The sequence below is a fragment of the Neodiprion fabricii genome, chromosome 6, assembly GCF_021155785.1.
Source record: "Neodiprion fabricii isolate iyNeoFabr1 chromosome 6, iyNeoFabr1.1, whole genome shotgun sequence".
NCBI lineage: Eukaryota > Metazoa > Arthropoda > Insecta > Hymenoptera > Diprionidae > Neodiprion > Neodiprion fabricii.
In genome coordinates, this window is record NC_060244.1 from 25,589,881 (window position 1) to 25,614,720 (window position 24,840).

Genomic DNA, 24,840 nt, shown 5'->3' on the forward strand with positions numbered 1-24,840 from the left:
GGTCTAACGATCTCGCGGTCTTTGACCACGGTGGGCATCAATTCAGCGTTTTCGGTATTTCCGTGTTTTTCCCTCGTTCTTTCTTTCGTCGATTACCGTGCCTGGTTTATCTCGCCGAATTATTTATTGCGCAGACAAACGCGGTCGAGTAAAATACACAATCATATTCCCGGAGGTAATAAAAATTGAAATTATCCAGCTTCACCTGCGTCCACCCCTCCCCCCCCCCCCCCACCCCCTCCCTAATCCACCATGTAAACTCACTCGGTTTCCACATCCGTGTTTCCATGTTGAAACTGTGCATTCGAGGTATGCAGGTGCTCTTATCGTCGACGGTGCAACGCACAACCGAAGCCATCGAAAACAACAGTGCCGCTGGTATTCCGCTATCCGTCCGGAGCAATTGTTGCTGTCAGTTTCGATGGGTATCATAAATTGCGCGAATGGTCGGTGTGGGTATGCGTGTGGGCAAAAAAAGTGTTCGAAAATCGGTCACGGCACGAGTACCACGTTACACGTGCTCAACGGCGAACAATTATTAAGCCTCGACTAAAACCGTATGTAAAAGAAGTTTCTATTTCTCATTACCTCTCTGTTTCCGTATTCTTTCTATTACCGTTACCTTTTCTGGCTTAGAGGACCTAGTGCAAGGGAAATCTAGCGCGTTTACTACACAGAGCAATGAAGCCAGACAGTGTAGAGTTCCAGAAATAATATTTATTTCAAATTTTTCACCACTCTACGATTCTTCTTCCGGGAAAAAGTGTTCATCTTCTTAGCGAAGAAGCCAATTTCCATCAGAAATACTACCAGGCCCATACCGTGGCCCAGCAGCAGCAGCAGGAAGCTCGGACTTAGGTGGAGCATGTCCAACCCCTGAGAGATCTCGACCTCGATCATGGATGCGGGGGTTGAATTGGCGAACTGAGCACTCCAATGGCTCACTAGTCCAGCTTCGTTCAGCGAGGATATTTTCTTGTTGATTTGATCCAGGTAGGGAAGGCCCTTCCAGGTGGCGAGGGCGACCGGGTATATAGCGAGCGCTTCCTGCAATGTGTGGGGTTTGTAAGGCTCGGACTGACGTAAGGAGTGGGAGAGTGTCAGCTCGACGACCAAAGCCATGCTGTTGTTACCCCCAGCGTTCATGTTGTCCATGAGCACGTCGTACTCCTCGGTGGAGAGGGTCTTGTACCGTTTGTATATCTTTCGTATGACAGATTGGTTGTCGTCCTTGAAGAGGTCCTTGTGCCGGGCGGTTCCCCCTAAAGGTATTCCGGAGTTCTCGAGCTCCTGCATGGTCTTGATAGTTTCGTAATTCGTATTCAAGAGCTGACCGGCCAATGAGGCCAAGTAGCTCTGCGTTATCACATAACCGAAGATAACCCAGGACAGAAAATAGATCCTGTTCGACAGGGTGCTCGGCTGCCGCGGCAGGGAGACCCCCAGTATCAGCGCCAGCAAGCCGAGGAACTCCATTTTCCTGAATACTAGGAGTTTCATCAGCCCCGCGAAGCCCAGAAGCCCCAATACGGCGAACCAGACGCGGGTGTGCAGCGGAGTGACGAGGCCTACCAGAGTAAGCGAATGAGTGGACGGTACCAACCAGACGACCCTTTCCACCTCGTAGGGGATGCTGTACTCGACTCGGTCCTCCTTCTCCAAGTACAAACCGCAAAACACGACGTCACTCTCGCCAGGATCGCTGAGGATACCGATCAGCTCCTCGTGTAGACTGGCGTTGATTTCCGTGCTGATGTTAAGCCTGTTCAATTTTATATCCAAGCTCTTTGCGACCACCTCGAAAAGCTCCCCTTCGAAGCCTCGTATCCTCTTGTCGCCCTCCTTATCCTCCGCGAGCATGGCGTAGGGCGGACAGTGAAAGACCGTCACGTTCACTCGGGTGTTGTTCATCATCAGTTTGTGGAAGATCTTGTTGTCCGACTTGGCGGTCAGTGCGCTGCAGCTGCCCAGGATCTCGGGCTTTTTTGGCACCTGATCGGTGTCCGCCTCGAAGCTGTAACTTCCAGCTATCACGAACTTGCCCCCCACCGAGGCGACGATCACCGCGTTCACGATCCAGGACTTCCTCAGCGACTCGACGACCGCCTCCGCCTCCGCGAGGAAACTGTCTTTGTCCCTGTAATCGGTCAAGAGACACACGGCGTACTTGCACCGCGGGCTGCACAGACTTCTCAAGTTGTTTATCAGCGCCAGGTCCGTCGAGTTGCGGACCAGGAGGACGGCGCTGTGAGCCTTGACGTAGACCTCGGTGAAGTTCTCGGACACCGAGTAGACCCCGAGCTCCTCGACGAGGCCGGTGAAGAAGGCGGTGGATATACCTGGACCGTCGAGGAAGTTCGGTATCAGGAGAGACACCCGCTCCGTGGTGTCGAAATGTTTTACGGCGATGCTGCGCACGCACGAAATTATCGGGTTCAAATCGGTGACAGCTTTGATGTCACTCTCGATCGTCGCGACCTCCTCACGCAGGACCGGCGTCGGTTTGTTCATTATCGTCTTGCAGGGAGCAGGACAAGTCCACACCAGCGAGAAGGCGTATATCCAGTTTAGCCGCATTGCGGAACGCGGTGGAACTGTTCCGCGAACGTTTGCCAGCCACGATTGTCTGTCGCGAAATAATCGCTCGCGCCTTTCGCGCATCCCTGCAAACCGATCCCACAAACGATTGGGCTCTTATCTCTCGAACTTCAAACGCCCCTGCACGCAACACTGCAGCAAAGCTCAATTACTGTCCGTTGCATATTAACCTCGAGATCAAATTTACACCGAGCGTTCGCGCACTCTGGGTAATAAAATATCACCGAGAGACCGAAGCTTTGAGGATGGAACACCGTCCTGTTCTCCGATTCTTTTCGACTGGTTAATTTGACGGCGGAATTTCGCTTTTAAACAGTTTTCCCTATCGGCCGGTGTAATCGAGTCTCTTTATTCGCTCAACCTTATCGGACAGTGTTCGTCGTTTAGTTACAGAGTATTTTCGCCGAGCAATGAACACGCACGGTGGTTTTTCATATCGACGGATCTGAAACCGTCTGTCGACCGTGAAATGCGCATATATCTTTGAGCTAAAATCCCCCAGCTCAACAAATTACCTGTCGTCAAGGTTATTACGACGAATGTCGTACGGAATTCGGTTATGAAAGTTAAAAGCAAGTCGTGGAACTAATTTCAATTCCGTGCTTGTAACTCGGCGATCTTTACTGTTTCAGAGCTTTCGTAAGGATCCTCTGCGTATGCTGCCCTCGAAGAATGAGGCGTCGCTACCAGCCTGCTTTCAGGTGCAAGCCGAGCCAGGTGAGTCGAAGTTACATCAATACAGCATGCCAAAATCCATGTCGCTGCATCGAAGGCCACGAGTATACTTTACGAACGGCTTTTACTATACCTCATCGTCACACAAAATATCTCACGAATTTCGCGAAAAACGCAGTACACACTATACTTCTATCGCTATCTCGAGACGAACGCTTGAGTGAAACGAATTCATTTGCGAAAATCAACCAACTCTACACGCCATTCCTCGTGGTCGGAAGTCAAGTTAGTCCGCAGAAATGCTAAAAAGCGTACAACTAATCGGGCGACTACTGCGATCTCGCCTTTTTTTCAAAGGCCGTTATTTTCAAAGTTCACGCTCCCACTGGTCAGAAAAATAGCAGTGCTCTTGTACCTCAATCGCAAACTGATTCGGAAGGTGGAAGGGAGCGACTCTATGAAGAAGAACTTATCAGAAAACGATCAGTCAGTTACCCGCTAGCGATTTACCCCTCGCAGAGTGGAGCAGAGTGCCCGAGCAACAGGGGAAAGACGATTCTAACAAAATGCAGCATCAAAATTCCACCCGCGATCTCGAGTATACGTGCGACCCTCTCGGAGAATACCGATAAAAGTATTTGTATAGGTTGTTTGTCCCGATTCTGAACATGACGAATTTTTAATGTACAACGTTTTTGTGTTTGTGTCTGCTCCCCAAGTCGCGGAATAATTCACCGACCCTTTTTCCTCTATTCTTCGTGCGTAGCTCGTTGTTTTATTAACAAAGTCACGAGACCGGGTTTTTAAGAAACAAAAACACCAGCTTCTGCACGGGGTTCTATTCTCTGCCCTAAAGTTGAACAAGTGTTATATTTTTACTGCAAACACAACGCGAAGTTACTCGAAGTTCCTCAAACGCTTCACTTCCCGCCGATAGGAGCTGGATAACCAGAAATTGAAGCTAAAGAAAAGAACAATCCCCTCGCCACACCATCGCCGATATTTATGTTACGGTGAAACACCAGCCTATCTCAAGCCGAGGTCAATGAGGTTTACGAGGGTTTCTTATCGGTCTAGTATACCAGGTAAAATTGCATTTCCGACACATTTATCTGGCCGCAATCTCTGACAATCTTTTTCTTCCCTACCGCCGGAAATCGTCATCGTCTATTACCGCCGCAACAGTGAAATGGCGTCGTTTTTCTATTTTTTGTGCGCTCTTTCGTTTTTTCTACCTCTTTATTTGGGTATTATTTTGATATCGGTAAAAGTAGAAACATCGTGGAAGCGTTACCGATAACGTTTCCGGGAATCATCGAGAGACCTTCCTCGCGGAGCTTGCAGAGTTATATCACGCGACGTCGTCCAGAGTGCAGAGTCTCGCCTCAATAAAGAGAACGCCCTGGAGGAAGAGCATCAAATGCGATTTTCACGAGTCCGTTTGAAACGAGGGGACCGTCCCTGTGGTTGTAGGTGCTCGTATTTTCCTTTTTGCGAAGAAAAGATAACAGAGCGAGAGAAACGAGATAAAGATTTAGTGGGCGTTGTTATTCCGCGTTTCGCCGTCCGACCAAATTGGCCAATCCTTCTCTTATACTGCGGTGCAGTAATTTCACCCACGGATAACGAAATTCCCTTGCACGATTCAGAAGTGTGTCATAAACATTTTACCGGCTGCGGGTTGTGCAAACTCGTTCCTACTCTCTCTGACAAATAGTCAGGGGTTGGAACAGCGTTAACGAACCTTTAATTTTCACTTTCGAAACTCAAAGTTGCTTAATTAAACTGCTACAAGCGAATCACTCTCGTTGGCACCACCCTAGCTTTGTTGGAACGTGAGTTTGATATTAAAAATGGACGAAAAACGCGTTCGACAAACTTTGACTCTTTGCTCGGTAAAAAGAAATTCGGAAAAATAAAACAGCGAGAAGGCAAAACACACGCTCAAAGTATGGAAAGAAAGTTGATTAACAAACAATACAAAGAACCGGTGACAAAAACGAAGGTAATTAAGAAAAGCCTTCAAAAAAGATAATTGGGTTTATAAAAATAATTAATAATAACAATTAGTATGAAAACAGCCAAATTCTTTCTCAAAGAATTACTCAATTATTTCCTCAAAGAGAGAAGAAGGCAGACCTTATGGGAAATGCGAGAGACATTCGTGTGGAATTTCTTTGGCCCCGTTTCATTCCGTTCTACTGCATCAAGATCAAAGGACCTGAATTCGTGCGGCGGAAAATCTGTGACGACGACTTGAACTGATCGCGGAAACAGAAAACCATGGCCTGCGACTGCCTCTCAAGTTCAAGAACTCGTGAAACTTGAGCAGTGAAAATAACCGGTAAAGATCGAGTGTAATATTGCGAGACCTCAAATTCTTCGCGTAGTTTTGCACGTCCGTGCCACGTGTAACTTCGCTCTAAACGAGAACAACTTTTCCACGAAGGCTGCAAAGCTGTGAGCGTGCCGATGACGAAGAAGAATTTCAGGTATTGCCATTTATTCCGGTATCTTCTCCGTTCGTTGTTCGACGTCAAACTCGAGAGAGTGACGGATTTCCTTATATAAGAATGTGTCAGCGGTGTTATGAATTCGTTTGAAAATATAACAACGTCTCCTCAAAATCGAATGACTTCATTCGGTCGAGCACTTTGGTGAAAAGCAGAAAGTTTGGCAAAAAGTAATAAATATTTGCTTCCCCTGCAAGCTTCAGCTTCTGCAGATTTTGATCAAGTGTTTTTATGGGAACAGTAAGCTAATTTGTATCTATGGGTTAATCGTACCACCTTAAGATTTTTGAGCACGGGGTCACGTAGCTTATTTTCGAATATACACGATCATCTATTTCATTTTTCTGTAAATCTTTGGTTTCGCTCGAAATTTGTTGTGATACGATCGTTCTGATGTTGTGAAATATGCTCTGGTCTATACAACCTCTAAATCTACCTCGCAGAAAAATAGATAGATGAAATATCTATACGATATTAATGCAGCCTTAGCTGACCAGAGCGTATTTTCTGAAAGTAAAATTATCATTCAACGAAAAATTCTAAATCGATTTAGAATTAGAAAACAAAGTTATACCGATTCTCGTGAACACTTTCGATTGATCGCGATGACATCATCTTCGTTATCTTTACGGACAATTATCATCGCGTGACCAAGGCTCAAAGTGTGGCTACCGCTAAATGCCTGCAAAAAATTAGATTCTCATAAAACAATTTCGTACGAAGGTACGTACAATTACGTGAAAACCAGATAATACGTTGTACTATTAATGGTACGAAAGTGTAATCCGTTGTATTTATTGTGAAGTTCTGGCATTTAGATTAGCGTCCCTAGGTGTAAAGTAAGAAATTTTTCAAACAAACAGCACACAGGTGGGTATTTCGTATCACTATCACGAACCAATCCAACATTAGTGGTTTACCATAAAACGGTTTTGTTATTTTTTTTTATTTTTTTTTTTTTTGTGATAAGATTTTCGAAATGTTAGAGAAAAGCCAAAAATCGATCGTGGTACGAAAATAATATAACACTTCGACTTCGACTATATTGTCTCGTTTTTAGGAAACGTTTAAAAAAAAAATGATTTTCCTCCTTTTTTCGTCAAATCGAAACTACGTTAAATTTTTTGGCGATTCGTAAATGAATGTACAATACATGAAAAATTGTTCCATATCATTCGAATGACGGAGGAAATTTAAAAAATCAGACAGTCCAAAGTAGTACGAATTAGCCAGTTTAATCACAGAATTCCAAGTAAAAATGTAAGGAAACATTAGAGGATAAGTCTGAAAATCCTCTGGTTGAAATTTATTTTGATATAAAATGCGATTGTTACGAAATTTTAATATCAACGACGGTAAATTTCGGCTTCCGAACATCGGAATTTCAGCATGGAATCCGGTAAAAAGCTAATTGCCAGAAATTAACGACTCGACGCGGTCTGAATAGCGGGAGATTTGGTGATACGCAAGCAAACGGTAATAATTCTCTCGAGTTACCACCCCCCACATGTGTGATTCTTCCGAGTTCGTTGCTGCATCAGCGAACGCTAGTCAGACTCGTGGTCAAGTTCCAGCTGTTCCTCTTTTAGATAAAATCACATGACCCGATTGCAAATACGTCGTCTGGGTTCTAGATGTCAAATTTTGATTTTTTCTACGTAACTAATAAATGAAAAAATAGTTTTTTTTAGATAAAGTTTGTATTTGTAAAAACGAGAACGACATTTCAGATTTTAAGAAAAATCACCCATTTTTTCAAACATTTATTGTAATTCACAATTAAACAAACTTCAGTCTTGCATTCAGATCACTTTTATTGAAAAATATTAACTAACAACAAACTGCAAATGTAAAAGAATTAATAAACAATTAAAGTTTAACAAGGAATATTTTCGTACGGACTTTCTCGTATCAAACCCCAAAGGTAATCTCCCGAAAACAAACTTTATAAGTAATAAATAAAGGTTTTGGGGAAATTTTTTTTTTCTTGACTTGTGCAACTTGACGACGAATTTCCATGGGATCCAACGTAACAAAAAATTTGTAAAAATCGCCTCCAACGAAAGCGTCGTCGTTAACGACGCTCAGCACGCACGGCTGCGTAAAACAAGGTGAAAAACAGCAAACTATAAATCGTCATTACGATGTATAAGGTGATATATACTACGCCTCGTGGTTCGAGAGGCGGTGAAGAGGCTGACCACTAGTTTTCTATGGGGGACGTAAAGCGGGAACGAGTACGGGGTTAACCCGGGATTTATGGGGTGCCCCGAATGAGGCCTCGACATTTGCCGCGTCGATATTTGTCCCGAAGTTTCGGAGTTCAGGGATAATTACCGTCTAACGATGGCTGTCCCGTTTTGACGTCATCATGCTTCATAATTTCATTGTTCAAAGGTGCGAATTATCTTCCCTTGCCAATTCTTTGCGCTCTCACGGGGCTGCACGTTAAATCTACTCCCTTCTCGCGTGGTTTCGAAGGGACAGGGTGGCATAATCCACCATGGAAGGAAGGTCGTGACGGTCCAGCCAACCTGTCTCAAGAGACGAGATCTCGCATCGAAAGCAAATCAAATTCCTCTCACGAACCGGCTGCGAAAGCCATGTAAAACAGAATATTTTTTTCAAACGTCAGGCGGTCCGTGCAAAACGACGAAATCTTTTGGTTATGGTTATTCACGTCCTTCGCGAGTACTTAGAACAATCTTCAACAAGCCCCTGACAAGTGCTACCTAATTCTTTATTTAACGAAATTTCGTCGGATCATCAATGAAGCAAAGTGTTCATTTCAGAGTGTCGATGCGGCATCGATAATGTCACGGGATAGTTTTCTTAGTCTAAAATCTGAATATTTGACCCAAATGAATCTTTTTATTAAAACCGTCGGTGTTAAAAAATGTCATCAAGGGGATAAAAAAGGTAATACATGCCTACACCCATATAAAGGGGAACAAATATACCGCGCGAAAAAGGGTGGCGAATACACGCGGTGTAATCCTCTGTGTTCGTGCGTTCTCGAGTTCTCCCTTTCGGCGGATATTTTTTTCCTCTTTTTCTCCCCGATTTCATATCAGGCTATAGGTATAGATTATACGAACGATGACGAAGCCGGCCTCCAATTCTCTTCTTTCTGTATGATTTATTTTTGTCCATATTCCCGAGAACGATCCCGCAGGATGACTAATGCTTCGACGGTCCGTCGTTTCGTCTGATCGCACAGCCGCTACTCCGAGTATAACCTTTCCGCTCGTTTTTGCATCTCTTCGGTGAATTCTTTCATTGGCTTGCCTTATTTTACATACTCGTACGTCTAGGTCACGCGACTGCAAGCTCGTACGTATACCTACGTCCTTATTTTTAATATCCTACATAATAATGATATAAATTCTTCGCACTACATGGAATCGATGTTCTACCACAATTTCACCCTCAAAATCGATTCTATCAATCTTTTTTCACATATTACCCACCGGTTGATCTGATAAAAATGTAAATTAAGCCAAGCAGAGTTTTGCGAAAACTCGCCGGAAAAGTCCGTAAATGGATTTGAAAAATTTTTCCCCCGTGTAACGAGGACCTCGTGCAAACGACACGAGAAAGTTGATTGGAAAAAATTATTGGCGTCTGGATCGTGGCGATTCGAGAATAGAACGCGAGATAAGCACGACGTGCACGAGTTATCTCGTCTGGTACCTTACATGACTCGCGTCATCTGCAGGAGACATCGCTCGTCAATATCTCGTTAGTTGGCGTTTTACCAAGCCAAATAGCCGCATGGCCAATTTCAAGACGGTGTAAATCACAGTGGGAACGAAGCTGTCTGAAATAATTTTTTTACGCGTGATTAATTTCTTCCTTTAATCCCACTTGAGCCTTTTCAATTAAATCGGAAACACCTTGATCCGGCGATAATTTCACGAATACAAAGCACAGGCAGCATGAAACAGAGAGACGAGCCCAGCAGCAAAAATTAAGGAGAGATCGTCGGGGTGACGGTCGGGTCAGGTTGGAAGATAATTAACATTTTCGCCGCAGCATTTGCTTTGGAATCGTAGCCGAGTGAGCGAAGTTTGCGGGAATGAGGCGGATGAATTCCGGCGGTCGTTCGTCGACGGGGCATTGTCGACGTTGTCGCGGGACCGGAAATTGCCACTCTTTCGGTTCAACGGTTATTTAACGGGTACAGATGAGAGAGCCTGCAGTAGGATATTTTGGGGAACGGTACTAAACTCGGGGGGTAATAAACGATTGAAATTCCGGTCGAGACGACGTGGCCGTCTTGCCACGGTCGACGGTAAATGTTAATACACGCGTCGTAACGTCCCGTTATTTATCCGGGACTCGTGATTTACGAGTATGCACCTTCTCCGACGTTTCTTTGATTAATTGCGTCGAACATCGGCTGCAGGACAAGTCTTGGAATAATCTGCCCGCAACGATCTTACGTATTGTCATTGAATTTCAATCCCGCCCTTGTTGCTAACCACGTGACTTCCGGCCCCTAAGGAACAACACGAACCCACTAATCACTGCATCAATCACCCAACCCCTGTATTCCGTGATCCGGATCCTGTCGATGGTCAAATTTCAGGAAAACATTGCCACTAGCATGAAGATCACGTAGCGCGACAGTTACGGTGCAAAATTTCAAGTAATACCGACGATGACGAGGATGATATCGGCGGATCATATATACCGTGCAAGTCATTCGTTCGTTCGTTCATTCATTCGTTCGTTCGTTCACCCAGTTCCGACAACAGTCAACAATCATCCCATGTCGCATAACTGCAGTTCTAATCGAATAACGATACTTTATATCCTTTGGCTCGTTCTGTTTCTCTGCAATTATCCAGCATTGAGACGGACGCCTGTTTACTACCCAGTAAATTGCTTTTCCAGAAATTCTCCTCGAGGAAATACTGCTCGACGTATTCGCTCCACCAGGTCCGCAGCAGCCGAGAGAACTCTTGCGAACAGACCTACATTTAGACGACGTGTTCTACGAGTTGCTCATCGCGCCGTCATATCTGCGTCCGTTCGTTCCTCGATTCCCTTCTCGCCCCTATCCATACCTCAAGTGGAGGTTGAGTCTGGCGGAGGTTCTTTTTTTCTTCATTTTCCCAACCCTGTTACGAGATCACCCGAGGACTCGGGGTGGCAGGGTGTAGAACAATACGAGGCGGCATTGATCGCGAAAAGAATTAACAGAGATCAATCGATCGAAGCAAAGACGCGGCGAAGAGATTTTGCAGAGACGTCAATCTTCGCTAGCTTTTCCGTGTAACCAAAGAGTTCAAACTTATTGTTAGCTAAGCGGAGAGAGATTGTGTGCAACCCTATTTGTCGCAAATTGACAATGCTTATGCATACGAGATTAATTAACCGCCTTGCAATTAGAGATCCTCTGTACGTAGTATTGACCCGTGAGTCCCTGCTTGACCCGAAGCCACAAGTATTTGCAACAGTATTATAACATACACCCTGCCACTGATTGATGTAATCCTCAAATTTAGCCGCTTGTTTATAGGAAGTAAGAACGGCAAGAAGAAGAAGAAGAAACACAGACAAGGAAGTCAAGTTAGAATCATGAATTCGAGTCTCGTATTGATCTACTCTCGGCGCGGATATCTCAGGGGTTTGTAGCTTTGAAGCTCGATATCTCTGTTGAACAAAAGGGTAGGCCAAAATTTGAAAACTTTTTCAAAAGCTCAGACTTTTTCCCGTTAAATGTTTTTTTCTTTCTTTCAAATCTTGCGCTACTTTTCTTTCAACAGGAATATCGAGCTCCAAAGCCACGCGCCCAAGTTTTTCACGCGTTTATCGTCTTAAATCAATCTATTGCCGAGTGATCCAGAATTGATCTCAATAATCGGCAGTGTTTGAAAGGAATAACATGCACGCATCTATAGTTGTAATATTCAGACAAAAATAAAAATGAAAACTGTCACACGTAATATTGTATAACCCGTGTCGTTACATACTTATATACGTACATACTTCTTCTAGACAGTAATATGTAACGTAAATTCTGTCGATATTTTATCAACCGTATATAACTCAGTTATACTATAAAGCTAAATGAATTTTTTTACACACTGAAAATTTTTCCACGTTTCTATCGTGAACATACATACATATATATATACAATATATACATACTATATTATATACATAATTATAACCGTCGAAGAATAGATAAAAATAATTCGTGTATACAGACGAGACTGCATATCATTATGATTTACGTTAGAAACCAATGATTCGTGAATCCCCTGTAATATTACTTGACTATGTTTAACGACCTACGAAAGTCCGTATCCAATATAAACGAGAAACCAGCATTAAGGTACGTCACTGTTCCCTATTCGCTAGTCTGTTCAGAGTTTGCTGTCCCACTCTCTTCTTTATCCAAGCCATGCACTGATCCAGACTTGATACGATGCACCAACACAGAAACGCCAATACCATCAACGACAAATCGAAATTGATCGAACGCATGCAAGTCAATAGTCTCAAGTCACATCACCTACACCGCTACTCGCCTCAGTAAACACACTCGATACCGAAACAATGTCCACCACTGTTTGTCCGTATGATAGTAGCTGAGTGCTCGTACTACAGTAACTGCACATCATGCAACGAAGTAGAATGTAGAGCATCGTAGAACATTGTTATTTGTATATGTGTTGAGACCTAGTGAGAACTTTCGTGACGGGAATGTCCGATCGTTGTACTTCTTGGTTCGTTAGTTGCACAATTTTTTGTTGATATGCCGATTTTAAAAGTGTTTCACACCCGAGAAACGTCTGAGAGTGAATGAGAGTAAAGACGTGTGTCATCGTCGAGAACGTGACTCGGAACGGAGAAAATAAAAGCGAAATGAAAATTTAACCACTGCAGGAAAATTCATTTCACCTCATGAAAAAAAGAAAATTTAATTTATCGTTTCTCCCGGTCCTGCCTACTTATTTTTTGTAAATCATGGGGCTTTCGAAACTTCCTCGAATGGAAAAACGCGGACGCGGTATCGCCTGATGAAAAGAAATATTCGTATATCTCAGAAAACTTTCAGCCCTACAGAGCTTTCGTTTTTTCATCGGCAGCCTCTTTTCATAAAAACGTTCCATCTCCTTATCCGCGGTAAATCAATACGTAGAATATTCTGTACGGAAACAGGGCAAATCCTTTGTTTCCATTTTTTCAACTTCAAACTTCTCCGTATCCAGAAGGAAAAAGAAGTTTAAATAATTACCCCGGAAGTAAATAATCGAGGTTACGCTTGCACCTGACGTTTACAGGTGTAGATCAAGAATCACTTTCGACCACTTTCAGAAAAACGTCTGAATATGTGTGTGCGCGTGTGTGTGTGTGTGTGGTAATACTTTTTACCCAACGTCACTTCGAGAATGAGAAAACGGTTTTTCATGATTTTATTCGGTACTAAGTTTCCGTGAAAAATTTCCGAACAAATTGGAAGTCTCGGGTGTTGACGTGCTGCAGATTCAAGGAGTTTCAAGAGCTCGAGAGGCTGGGACTAGCAGCTAGAGTGCCATGAGACGCTAAAGTGGAACCGGGGGAATACGAGGCGCCATCGCCAATTTCAAACACATGAAACTCTATTTTCCTGGTAGAGTTGAGCTTTTTCCAATTCTAGGAACTCCCAAGAAAATCCGAGGCAGCTATCATATCGTGTTAAGGTACATCGTATGCGTGAATGTAGCCGACCGACGCCACTTGGAGAATACTAAACCGAGCGAAAATGTACGCAACCACTTTCCGCTTTCGCATCCAGCAAAAACAAACGGAAGGAGAAAACGTTAAAACAAAAAAGAAAATGGGAAAATTGCTCTTTCGCTGCGTCATTCCCAGACTAGCCGGATCTCTTTTATGAATTTTTCTTGAAAACTCTGGTCTGTCACACAGGTGGTCTCGACGGTAAACAATAAATCACCTCGTGTTGGGTTGTCGCAGTTTATTGTTCGGGTTGTCAGCCGTCAGACCACGTTGGAAGATAACAGAAAATATCTTTTAAAGCGAGTCGAGGTGGTGGATGGCTCGCGTGACCTGACCTAGAAAACCGATTCATGTAATCGCGAACCGCTGAGGAAGCGATCTATTAGCAAAGAGTCGATATAACATATCGATTGGAAAATAAGGTTGTTAATGGCCTACCAATAGACTCGCAACAACAATGTGGATAATAGGCCTCGCTAATAACTTGATAACTTCAAGTATTCAATTGGGGGCGAAGTCAATCTATCCGTGTCTATTGCGCATTCGAATACTCAGAGTAGCATGTTTATTCCAATGACGACAACATCACTCGGTAATCTCACACGTTTTCCCTTCGTTAACTTTTCTGAAATCTAACCGGCGACGTCTATGCCGCGTGTGGGTAAATGATGTTGGTATAGTTTATCCGGCACATAACCGGTCGCTACGATTACTTTTTCCAAATGTATCTACCACCCTGGTTACCCTGATGGCGTAACTTCTGGTATCAGATCCCCAGGAGGCCAGCCCGCGAATCCCGTGCTCCGTATAGACTTACCCTCGTTTCCTGGTTAACAGCAAATTGATTTCACCGTGCAAGTCATCCCAATCGACACGCTGATAGTCGTTGATTCTCGCGACGTCTCACTGTCCGCGTATTTATGCCTAGACACACTTTCCTATAGAACTTAGTACTTGCTAGCGCGCCGTTCGGAGAAATACTGAGAAGATATTGTCGGCTCATCCGGCTAGCCGAACGTGGCGCTGAGTACATAGGTCATGTCGTGTTTACACTTACCTACCCGGTTCTCACCCCTTTTTTCTACCACATACCGTTCATTCGCCTTACTCCGGCGGGTGACGGTTTCTATTCAAACGAATCGAGCAACTGAACATAATTATTTTATTTTATTCGAATGACACACGGATAAGGAAAATTAAAGACTAACCGGAATAATGAAAACCAATTGAAATTCGTGTATCGTGAACAAAGGTGTACTTTGATCGTCGCAAATAACGCTTACTCAGCACCTTCCAGTCGGCATAATTTCAACTATTCCGGCGAACAATGGTGATCGTTATTTCGGAGAACATGTCGCAGAGCGCGTAATTAAAAGTTCACCCTAGTCCCGGGGACCGGGTTTCGAGTTGCGCAAGTAACGTGACGGGCCGTCCTCGTTAACGTCGACTCTACAAGATTTGGTAAATTGCAGGATATCGCGGCTTGAACTGAGTTTCGGTTCTCCGCCGGGTTATCCGAAAGGGTTACAGGGGGCATAATTCACGGAAACGTACCGCGTGACCCGCGTTATTGCGTTTGCGGGCAAAGTTTGCCGTCTGCACCGCGTGTAGCATACCGTGCGGAACACGGTTCGAAACGCGAGTACGAAACCGGCACGGTGTGAATTTCGACAGTGCAGAAGTCCGTCCGAAAAACAAGAGCGTCCGCGGGGTTGAGTTACGAGCGGTTGCCACCGGAAGACGTATACGCCAACCGGAAATGGCCGGGCGAGATGCCGCGGGTCACACTTCTCGCGCATGCACAAATACATACGAATGCCGCTCCGCAAACTCCTGCAAACGTTTCTCCGCGGCAATTACAGTTATATAGGTACATTTTTATTTCACCGCTTCCTTTGTTGTTTCTCATCGCGAACCGTGCGTTAACTTTTTATATTTTATCGTCTCGTAAATGAGGCGATATACGCGTGGAAAAGTAATGCGTACCGTAAAAAACGCATCCCGACCGAAGGTGGACGCTTTGTCGCCGTTATGTGCGAAGTTAGCGGCCGATATGCACCTCGAGAAACGATGGGAAATCCTTCTCGTTTCCGTAAATCGATCGATCACCTACAGCCAAGAAAACGTCCGCTGTCTCCCCGATATTTTTTTCACGATAACTTGCTCAGTTTTCCGCACTGCCGATACGGCCGGATGCAAACACAACTTTGAGACCATTTCCTGGACGCGATTGCATCCGCCAATCGTACCGCCGATCATCCGTACTCATATCGTACCGTTGTAAGGGATTTCCTTTAATTTTTTTCGCCTCTTGGTTCCTGCAACTAGTTCGGAAGCACTCCAACCAGGCTGTATGTATGAGGTTCTGATTAGAAACTTGATCCGTTTCGGTGGTAACTCAAGCTTGCAAATTGACGCCGTATTCTGCAGCGTTAGATGAACATTGTTCTAGTATATGGCGAGGTGATGCGATTCGAACTGCTGACCCAAGGATACGAAGACGAATAAGAGAGGAACGAGATTCTGGCTATGACCGCCTCCGGTCGCCGAGCTCGTATTATTCTCTCCATTAATTGCCGTCTTAGAAGTGATCGACGAAAGATTAGCGACGTATCACGGATATTGCAGTGCATAGTCAACGCTGCAGCTCAGTGTCTTCGCTCCGCGTCGCGTGCAGTTACACGTTTTATGCTCTTAATAAACCCTGTGACTGGGTTAATACGCGGTTCAAGATTTTATCACCACTATAGCTGGACGACACTGACTTATTACTACAGTAATAAAAGTGACAATGGGTCCGTTGGTCACAGGCAGATAGCGGACATTCAACGCACCCCATCCATCGGCTGGTATGCACCATGCTCCGCTATCTGCCGTGGTAACCTTATAGAAGCTCCGAATCAGCGATGATTTCACCACGTGATGCTTACGCGACGTTCGTTTACTTGTGATTTCCAGTTGTTCGTGAAAAGTGACATAATTGTGCTATGCGCGAATGGTCGAATTCTCATCTTAACATGAAGATGTTGGTATCCCGCGGCTTTAGCATCGCAGCCAGGCTTGCACTGAGAGAAATTTTTAGTTCCGGTTACCGCTCAGTCCTTGACTATTTTCATTTTCTACCGCAATCGAAAAATATAGTTCCAGGTACAAAATGAAAATTGGTTTTGTAGCTGTTACCGGAAAGTCTAGTATCCGTTACTCTTCTTTCTCAGTACGATCACTGTTACTATATTGTTTTGCTACTGTTGCGAAAATTCAATGCTTGTGCAACAATAAATTGACGTTAAAGCCTCGTTTAGCTAAAAAAGTAGAGTAAACCTCATAAACTGATTTTGCGTTGCAATTATAAAAAAAAAGGATCGACAATAGCGCAAAATGATTACGCGTACCTCGTTTTTCGTAATTCAAACAATATTCAAACAATTTTTTTTAACAGTACCTGTTTTACTCAATTTCTCTAGTTACTATGACAAATGAAATTTTTCTCAGTGTGGAATTATCCGTCGTTTTTTCACGCCAGTGACATTTTTTCACGCGTGCAGAATGTGGATCTAGATCAGAGATCTGTGAGGTAAGGATTCTCTGCCACCATTTCGAGGTCCTTGAGCTGCGAGCCCTGCGAAAAGTGCTAAAGAATTGTTCGAGAAAAGGTCCTTTGAATTGTAAGCTTCAAAGCAACAAGATTCTATACATAAACGAAAAACGCGTCTCTCAGGGTGTGGGACGGAATGACACTCAAGGGCGTGAGTATACTGATGAAAGGGTCGAAAAGTCGGAGCAACGATCAGACGGAAGAAAATTTGGTGGCTTTTTTCGGTATCATTTCAGAATAGAGTGTTAGGATTATTCGGGTTCCAAACTATGGAGAGAATACCACCCTTGTAGTAAATAATGATGGAACGAAAGGACATTAATAATACCTAGTACCGTCTCTGACTCGAAAACGATAAAATGATACATCGTAATAACAAGTATAGCAAATCGTGCAACAATGAGAAGCGAAGAAGCGAACTTGTATCACGCATTGGAATTGAATACGAGTAGCATTTGTGTGGACACGAATGAAATTGCTGTTGGATCGAAGTCTAACGGAAATCAAACTGTGATGTGGCGATGCCGAAAAACTTTCCACCGACTAATGTGACATCATTTGGGAAAAGTTAGTTCATACGAATAGAAAATATGGGAATCGATAGATAAATACGATGTTTAAAAATTATTATTTGTGGATTTGGAATAAGCTAATTGAACGTTGGCTTTTCTTCTCAAGTATGAATGGTCGTTGGTTTTGAAAAAAAAGTAAACTTAGGTATTAAGCGACTTTTGGAGCAAAAAAATGTTCGTCTCAGGATAGATTCAAACGAGTCGTTGTAGTGACTAATTAAATGAATATTGTATTTCTCGGTTGTACTTTTTGATCCGTTGTTCGCAGCGACTCGAGCCTGCTCGGAATCGATTCCTCTCGCAAAATCACGTTGAAATTTGGTTAATCTTGCTCGATCTTCTACGTTGTCCTCGATCGAGCAGATAATATAGGTACTTACTTATCGTAGAGAAATTCATGCCTGTTTTTAGTAGTTGATTCTACAAATTAATGTCGATTCGTCTGATTATTATAATATCTCTCTTTCTATGCATTCTGTGTTACTTTCTCTTCAACTATATTTATCTTCACGAATACCCGAGTAGGTGTCGAGTGACAATTCATGTTCTATAAAAATTATTCAATGTTCCTTCTCTCTCATATACTTATAACCATGAATCTTGTATTACGTGTTTGCAAAAATTGTTGGTATCTGTATTTCCGAGATTGTTCTCTGCTTGCAATTGTCCTAGTTTGAAAACGTCGAATTATTAATTTCGGCAGAAACAACTGATCCATAACGCGTGCAACGTGGCGACCTGTTTCGTTTACACACTTTTCACAAAAGTCAAGCATCTCGCGCAGATCTTTCGTACGTACGAATTTCTGCAAAGGCTTTGAGAAGTTCGCCTTAGTTACCGTTACTGCGGACCCAGATCGTCATAACCATACGAATCCGGAAGAAAATATCTATTGAACGGCAAAACTGGCGAATATAGGCTCATGGCTTCGAAACATCGATACACAGAGACCGCGCGACGCGAAAGCTTCAGCGCAACGAACCAGTCACACTAACGCACGCAACGCCCCTCTGGAAAACAATAGTAAATTTAATAACTAGCAGAACCGCACAGCTTGCTCGTCAATGGAAACCAATCACGCACCTCAACGATGTAACTCACCGTCAAACCCTCTTATTCGCATCCTGTACTGCGAACGCAGCGGGATTTGGCACAAGTTGTCCCGGCGTGACCGCCGCGTGCGTTTATTAACTTTGCCACCCCATCGCGAGGGCACGGTGTGCAGATAAACACGCACCCTGCGGTTACGTGCACGTACCATAACGGACAGCAATAATCTCCTCGACACATCTCGTCCCACCGGAATGCACCGAGCTATTTTAATCAAATTTAATCGAACCGCGGTTAACTTTGGACTTTCAATCGCTCCACGTTGGAAGCCAGTCTAGCCATCCAACGAAACGCGCGTAAATTTAACGAAAAGTTTTCAAAGCACGAGGTTGACATCCGCAGAAAAGCCAATTTCACTGTTTTCCAGTAAACATAATCCTAACGCAACTCGATCGAATCTGTATAAAACTCTAAATTCGCAAAAGTCACAGCGTGAGTCCCAATTCTGGTATTCCTGATATTCAGAAAGGACAATTTCTGCCCAATGTCTTTATCCTATACACGACCTATGCCGACCCCATTAAGAAAATACGCTATTTAGATTCTTGACCACTGCAAAACTGTCTGTTACAGTACACCGCTGGAATGGGGACCGGGGGACCAGCGAGCAGCGTGAGCTACAGCAGCGTGAGCCAAAGCAGCGACGGAACGGGACCGACGACGGTCGGGGGCATGTGACGTCACGCAGGGGCCCGATCAGGGCCGCGACGCGACCGGGCCATCCGCTTCCGGGACACGTGATTGTAGGCCGACCCGGGACCGCGGACGACGTTCTCGATGTCCAAGGTTAACTCGGGCAGGACGATGAGCCCCCGTCATCGGCGTCGTCAGCAGCTTTCGAGGCATTCGCCGATGCTGATAGAGATCATGATCGACATCCGCGCCCTTGAACGACGATATTCAAGGAGATCATCGTCCCTCGGACAGGTTCACAGATGCGCCGAATGGACCATGACGCTTCCTTGACGCGACACCCTCTCCAAAGCCCGGTCCGAACCGCTGGATATCTTGTAAATATATCATTCAAAGACGGACGATCTAGTTATTCGGTCTTAGCCGCGGGGGAAAATGAGGGTGTGATTTACTCCGGATCTCTGATACCGATCAGGATCTTACGCGACTGAACAAAGATCGTAGAAGTATGTGTGTCCCTCGATTCATTGCTCGTAAAATACCACGCGGATATAAAATATTTAGTTCTGTCCTCGTAAGATCTGCATCTGTCAGCTGCGTCATCCGTAACCGCGCCGATCGTTAAATGTCGATGAATATGAGACGAGAAGCGTTTCAGGATTTTTCGACACCGGTAAGATGGTGATAAAACTCCGTTGTCAAAAAGTTTTACCACGTATACCTATATACACCTTTGGCCGAGCCATTTTCTTCAAAGATACGCTCGGATTTATCCGATGTTTTTGATTTACGATCCCCTGATGGTCTCCCGGAAGGTATTGCGGTGTTTTATTTCATTCGCGGACACTAGAATTGCGCGAATTTTTCTCACCCTCGATCGAACGTTCGTGTCAATGGTCAATTTTACAATTATACCCTCATTCATCCTTTACTTTATCAATAACTCCGTTACAGCACGTATTACTCTTACGAACTAAAGACGACAATTCTCGCAAAATTTATCAACCGCATTCTTCACACTCCATTTACACATATTATGCGAAATTGCTCTCGCTTACCGCGTATAGTCGTTTCTTCAGTTCTGGAGCGATGTTTATGAGGAGTTATAAATCAGTCCCACCCCCGAGCCAGGGGAGCATGGGGCTCGCATTTTGTTTAAGATCCACGGCATTGTTCATCCGTTGTAATCCTGCAGAGTTTGCAACTATTCCGTTAGGTACCTGCAGATGTTCCGGATCCGTTCTCCGTTCTCTACGCACGAAATATCTCCGAGCGTAACTTGATGGAATCTGAATCATCCCTCAAGAAGGAACGGCTGTCTCAGCCATTGGTCCTGCAGGATACCAATGGGGAATTCCTCGGGGCAGAGAAGCTGGTTGGACAGTTGACGGGCTGGCATATTTACTGCAGTCTACGCTTCGCCCACTGACATTAATTCCACTCTGACTTTGCCACGAGCGCTGTATTAGTAGAATTCTCGAATCCTTCCGCAGCTGCGCAGCCTCTACCTTTTCCATATTCCGACTTACGTGGCTCTGAAATTGCATTTCAATTACTTCCATTCGTAAGATAAAAAAAAATGTTGTATTGGATTACTTATAATCTGGAAGATATTAAATCGTTGTTATCCTCATTTATGTTGGTAACCTTTCATTTTTGATGATATTATAAAATGCAGGTCGAGGTTTAGGTCACGTGACATTTTCGCGTGAAATGAAAATGTTTGAAAGCTTACGTTATACTTTCGCCGGTATATGCAATGGATTCATGATTGGAATACTGTTAGAGCGAAGCTTCTGTAGACTGAGAAACTTTACAGAGACACCAGATGCAGCTCGGTTTTCCATTCGCTTCCGTCTCCGTTGCATGAGATTGGCAGTTTTCAAAGTGAAACCACTTGACCACGTTCTGTTTGCGATTCTGTGAATTTATATGCATAAATTTTATTGCAAGGTTTTCTTGGCAGTTTAAGTAATGCTAAAGTTTCTAGGAGACCTCGGATACAAGTGGAAGTGATTCTATATACGGTGAAAATAATTCAAATCACGGTCGAGAACATCGACGAATTTTACAGCCTTTTAAAACTTATCTAATAAGTCGTATGAATCATAAATTCGATAACGCAAAAGTTGGGATTGAAAGTTTCGCAAGTATCCTACAGGCTTGAACTTGACTTCGCAGCAAGTTACATTGTTTGTTTATACCTACTTATAATATCATGGTTTGAGTACTTTTTTCCCCAATTTTGCATGCAAATAACTCCTCCTCGAACTTTTCCCACTTACAAGGATTTTGACCATTTCTCAACCAAATAACTATCGGAAAATAACTGTTCTACTTTTTTATAATTTCATATGCGAAGCAGTTTTCTTTCGGTCAAAACTCAAGCTGTACATATATAAATATATAATTAAAAACAAAAGTTCCATCTCAGTTTGTAATTATGCATTACTACGTCACATTATTCGTGCATGAACTCATTTATTCTTCACGACTTTAACAAGTTGTAAATACGTGCCAAAGGGCAACCTATATAGCTCAAGTAATAAGTGATTATTAAGTAATAAGTTATTAGTACGTTAATTCGAATATAGGTAAATATATGTATTAAAAATTTAGTTGAATATGAAAAGTGACGTATCCAAATTACCGATTCGCGGTGATACTTCGAAAGGTTTATTTGTATTTAATATATATATATATATCTTCACTGTACAATGTACAGAAATTTTTGAAATGTTTATTCGTGCCATACTTGTAATATTATGGTATATATACTACATAGACCGTTACGTGACATACCTTTCGGAATCGACCATGGAAAGATGCCATGCTGTATTTAAGAGCGAAATTCGGTGGCGTATTAAAATTTTAAATTGCTTCTCTGAAACGTAGCACCATATTATATGCATGTATAGTTATTTCCTACCGCGACAAATGAAACATTTATACACTGCATATATATGGAACGATTCTTGATATAGAAATTTTATGCTTGTACATACATCACGTAAACATGTAGAGAGATTAAATAATAAATGAATAAGAACGTCTGGTCAATCTAATACTGAATCAATCGTAGACTGATAATTACGTAATTAAACATATAGTTATTTAAGAATAATTTGTATTTAAACGACAGATACAATTATTGTAACTATATATTGGCTACTTGATATATACATATAGGAAATATTTCATCCCCCTCGACTGCATCGTATGTTATATAATCCGTATATGAAAATTGTAAATAAAAATCACTCTACTACTTTATTCTATAGGCAGTATACTTAGGCAATTAATTAAACTTTCAATTGTACGAATTCTAAGATAAGAAAATACACACACCACGCGTAAAATCATTACTCGAATCGTAATAATGAATATATCTCTCGATATGATGTCCTTTATAATAAATATATCAATAATGTAATAAAAATAGTTTCCAAGATATTCTATACACATACTTTTCTACTGTCTTCCTAAACGATCGTTACTATCCAAGAATCCTTTACCATCCTACAACGGGACGTGTTTCAAAATTTCACTCGTTTTCAAACAAGTTTCACACCTTTCCTCATTCGTGAGTTTTGTTATTCTTAATACAGGCGAAATAGAGAACAAATGCAATATCATTCCTCGCCAATCGAGTATCAATAACAATGGTGCATTTTTTAATTTCGAATAAACATAAACATGTGCAAATACCGTTTTCATGCGAAAAAGTCTCAGTTTGCCGATAAAATGCACTGGCCTCGAAAATTTAACGTAAAATGAAGCATGAAGAATTGATTTTCTGTATCAGCCCTCTTTTGCTAACGATGAAAATATCGATCATGTATCTTAGACTTATAAGTACGTCAGTTACATACCTAGGTATAAGTACCACTGCATAATTTCATCCCGTTATTATAACTCCTTCGGCTGTTTTCTTATTGTTTATATCGAGCACTGATTTCTAACTCAATCGCGTACATGTGTGTTGCGGGCGTATTCAAATAATATTATTTTTGTCGAGTGACCGAGGTGCAATTACATTAACATTGTTTAATTTGGCTGAAATGAATTGCCTCAAATGAATTTGCACAATTACGAAAGGTTTACGGCGTCTACACGGAGATACACGCAAATTTAAATCGATCGTCATTTCGTAGTCACAATAACATCACGTGACGGTAGCGATAGTCTTTTCGTCTTTACGTACCGACCGTTCACCGACTTCAGTTTTGCGACGCAGAGAGCGCTGCTTGACGGTGAATTTAATAATAATAAATAAATCTAACGGAACTCTCCATACCCACTAGTGCCCACTAGGCCAGCAGTCTTTATTACGATCTTTGATACATTTTCAGAGAGCGCAAACTGAGGTAGGGTTTCACGCAAACGTTCACGGCAAGATCCTTTCTGCCAGAAAATCTTTAAAATGAACTAGCAACAATTGAACAATTTTCGAAGTTTCAACACACGCGATCAATTATCAAACAAGGTAACTAACCAACGTTATTTCTTCGCCAAGACTTTTTACACCTGACGTTGACCGGATGAAAATGCGGTTGTTTTCAAAGAAATTTGAAGGTTAGGTCAGGTTAGGCTCTGCTTTTGAATCATGTAAATTTTCGGCACAACAGGAGAGTAAAAATTATCTAACGAAATCAATATTCTGTAATCGAATCAGGTCACAGGTAATTCGAGATTTTGGATCCTTCGATGATATATCTCAAGGCGAGTTTCAGACTTTACGAACTTTTCATTACAGCATGTCGTGGATAACGAATAGTATTTGTTTGGCGGTACGATCTTGGACACCGCACGTGACTGCTGTACGTTTTCGCTACCATGCTGAGAGAAGAGCGTTGGCTCGAATACCTCGTTATGGTTACGAGGATAGCGGAACGCGTAGAGGACTGCTGCCGCACACGGGAGAAGGTAAAAAATTACCGATGCCAGATTACAGGCCGAAAGATTTGTGGATAGAAAAGAGGGCTTTATTCGGACAAAACGACTATATAGACATTTTGGGAAATGATAAACTTCACCCGACGAGGATTCTGTACAAGGTACCCTCCTGGTTGAGAGGCGTCAGCGGTAACGAATACCAAGTCTTGTTGCGAAAGAGAAAAATGCTTCGACATGGTATATATCCGATAGCTCGGCCAACCAAATGGAAGGAGTTGCAGAAAAGAATAGCTTATTTGTATAGATTCCTGAATCGAAAGACAAAAACTGGTTTCTCAACCAAGTAGAATGGTACGACATATATTTGTATAACTGTAAAATTAATTAGATTGAAATATTTAATAAATAAAAAATCAAAATATGATAAAAAAAAAAACTATTTCGACGGTCTCTTGCTCATTTCCCCAATTTTGAATCAGCGTTACTAGGGTGTCAACTGATGGTAGACATGTGG

The 24,840-nt window shown here is 42.9% G+C and overlaps 2 protein-coding genes across 5 annotated transcripts in view; both read left to right on the forward strand.

Moving 5' to 3' along the window:
- The window catches only part of LOC124185243 (dopamine receptor 2), a 75,337-nt gene extending 54,553 nt beyond the window's left edge, over positions 1-20,784 (forward strand). The window contains exons 2-4 of one of the 2 annotated variants that reach the window (XM_046575807.1): positions 3,231-3,315; positions 19,371-19,807; positions 20,647-20,784. In XM_046575807.1, the coding sequence (XP_046431763.1) occupies positions 3,231-3,315; positions 19,371-19,475 (190 nt within the window). In that variant the 3' untranslated portion in view covers positions 19,476-19,807; positions 20,647-20,784. Of the gene's footprint in view, positions 1-3,230; positions 3,316-10,685; positions 11,898-19,370; positions 19,808-20,646 lie in introns of those variants that run through there. The other variant, XM_046575808.1, reaches the window with a different exon arrangement.
- Positions 20,785-23,684: 2,900 nt separating this feature from the next.
- Positions 23,685-24,822, forward strand: LOC124185250 (39S ribosomal protein L51, mitochondrial). 3 transcript variants are annotated; one of them, XM_046575818.1, is made up of 2 exons: positions 23,685-23,797; positions 24,187-24,822. In XM_046575818.1, the coding sequence occupies exon 2, from the start codon at positions 24,188-24,190 to the stop codon at positions 24,671-24,673; it is 486 nt and encodes a 161-aa protein (XP_046431774.1). In that variant the 5' UTR covers positions 23,685-23,797; position 24,187; the 3' UTR covers positions 24,674-24,822. The 3 variants fall into 3 exon arrangements, with proteins under 3 accessions (XP_046431774.1, XP_046431773.1, XP_046431775.1); XM_046575817.1 differs by having other exon boundaries at positions 23,750-23,916; XM_046575819.1 differs by lacking the exon at positions 23,685-23,797 and adding an exon at positions 23,931-24,112.
- Positions 24,823-24,840: the final 18 nt, after the last annotated feature.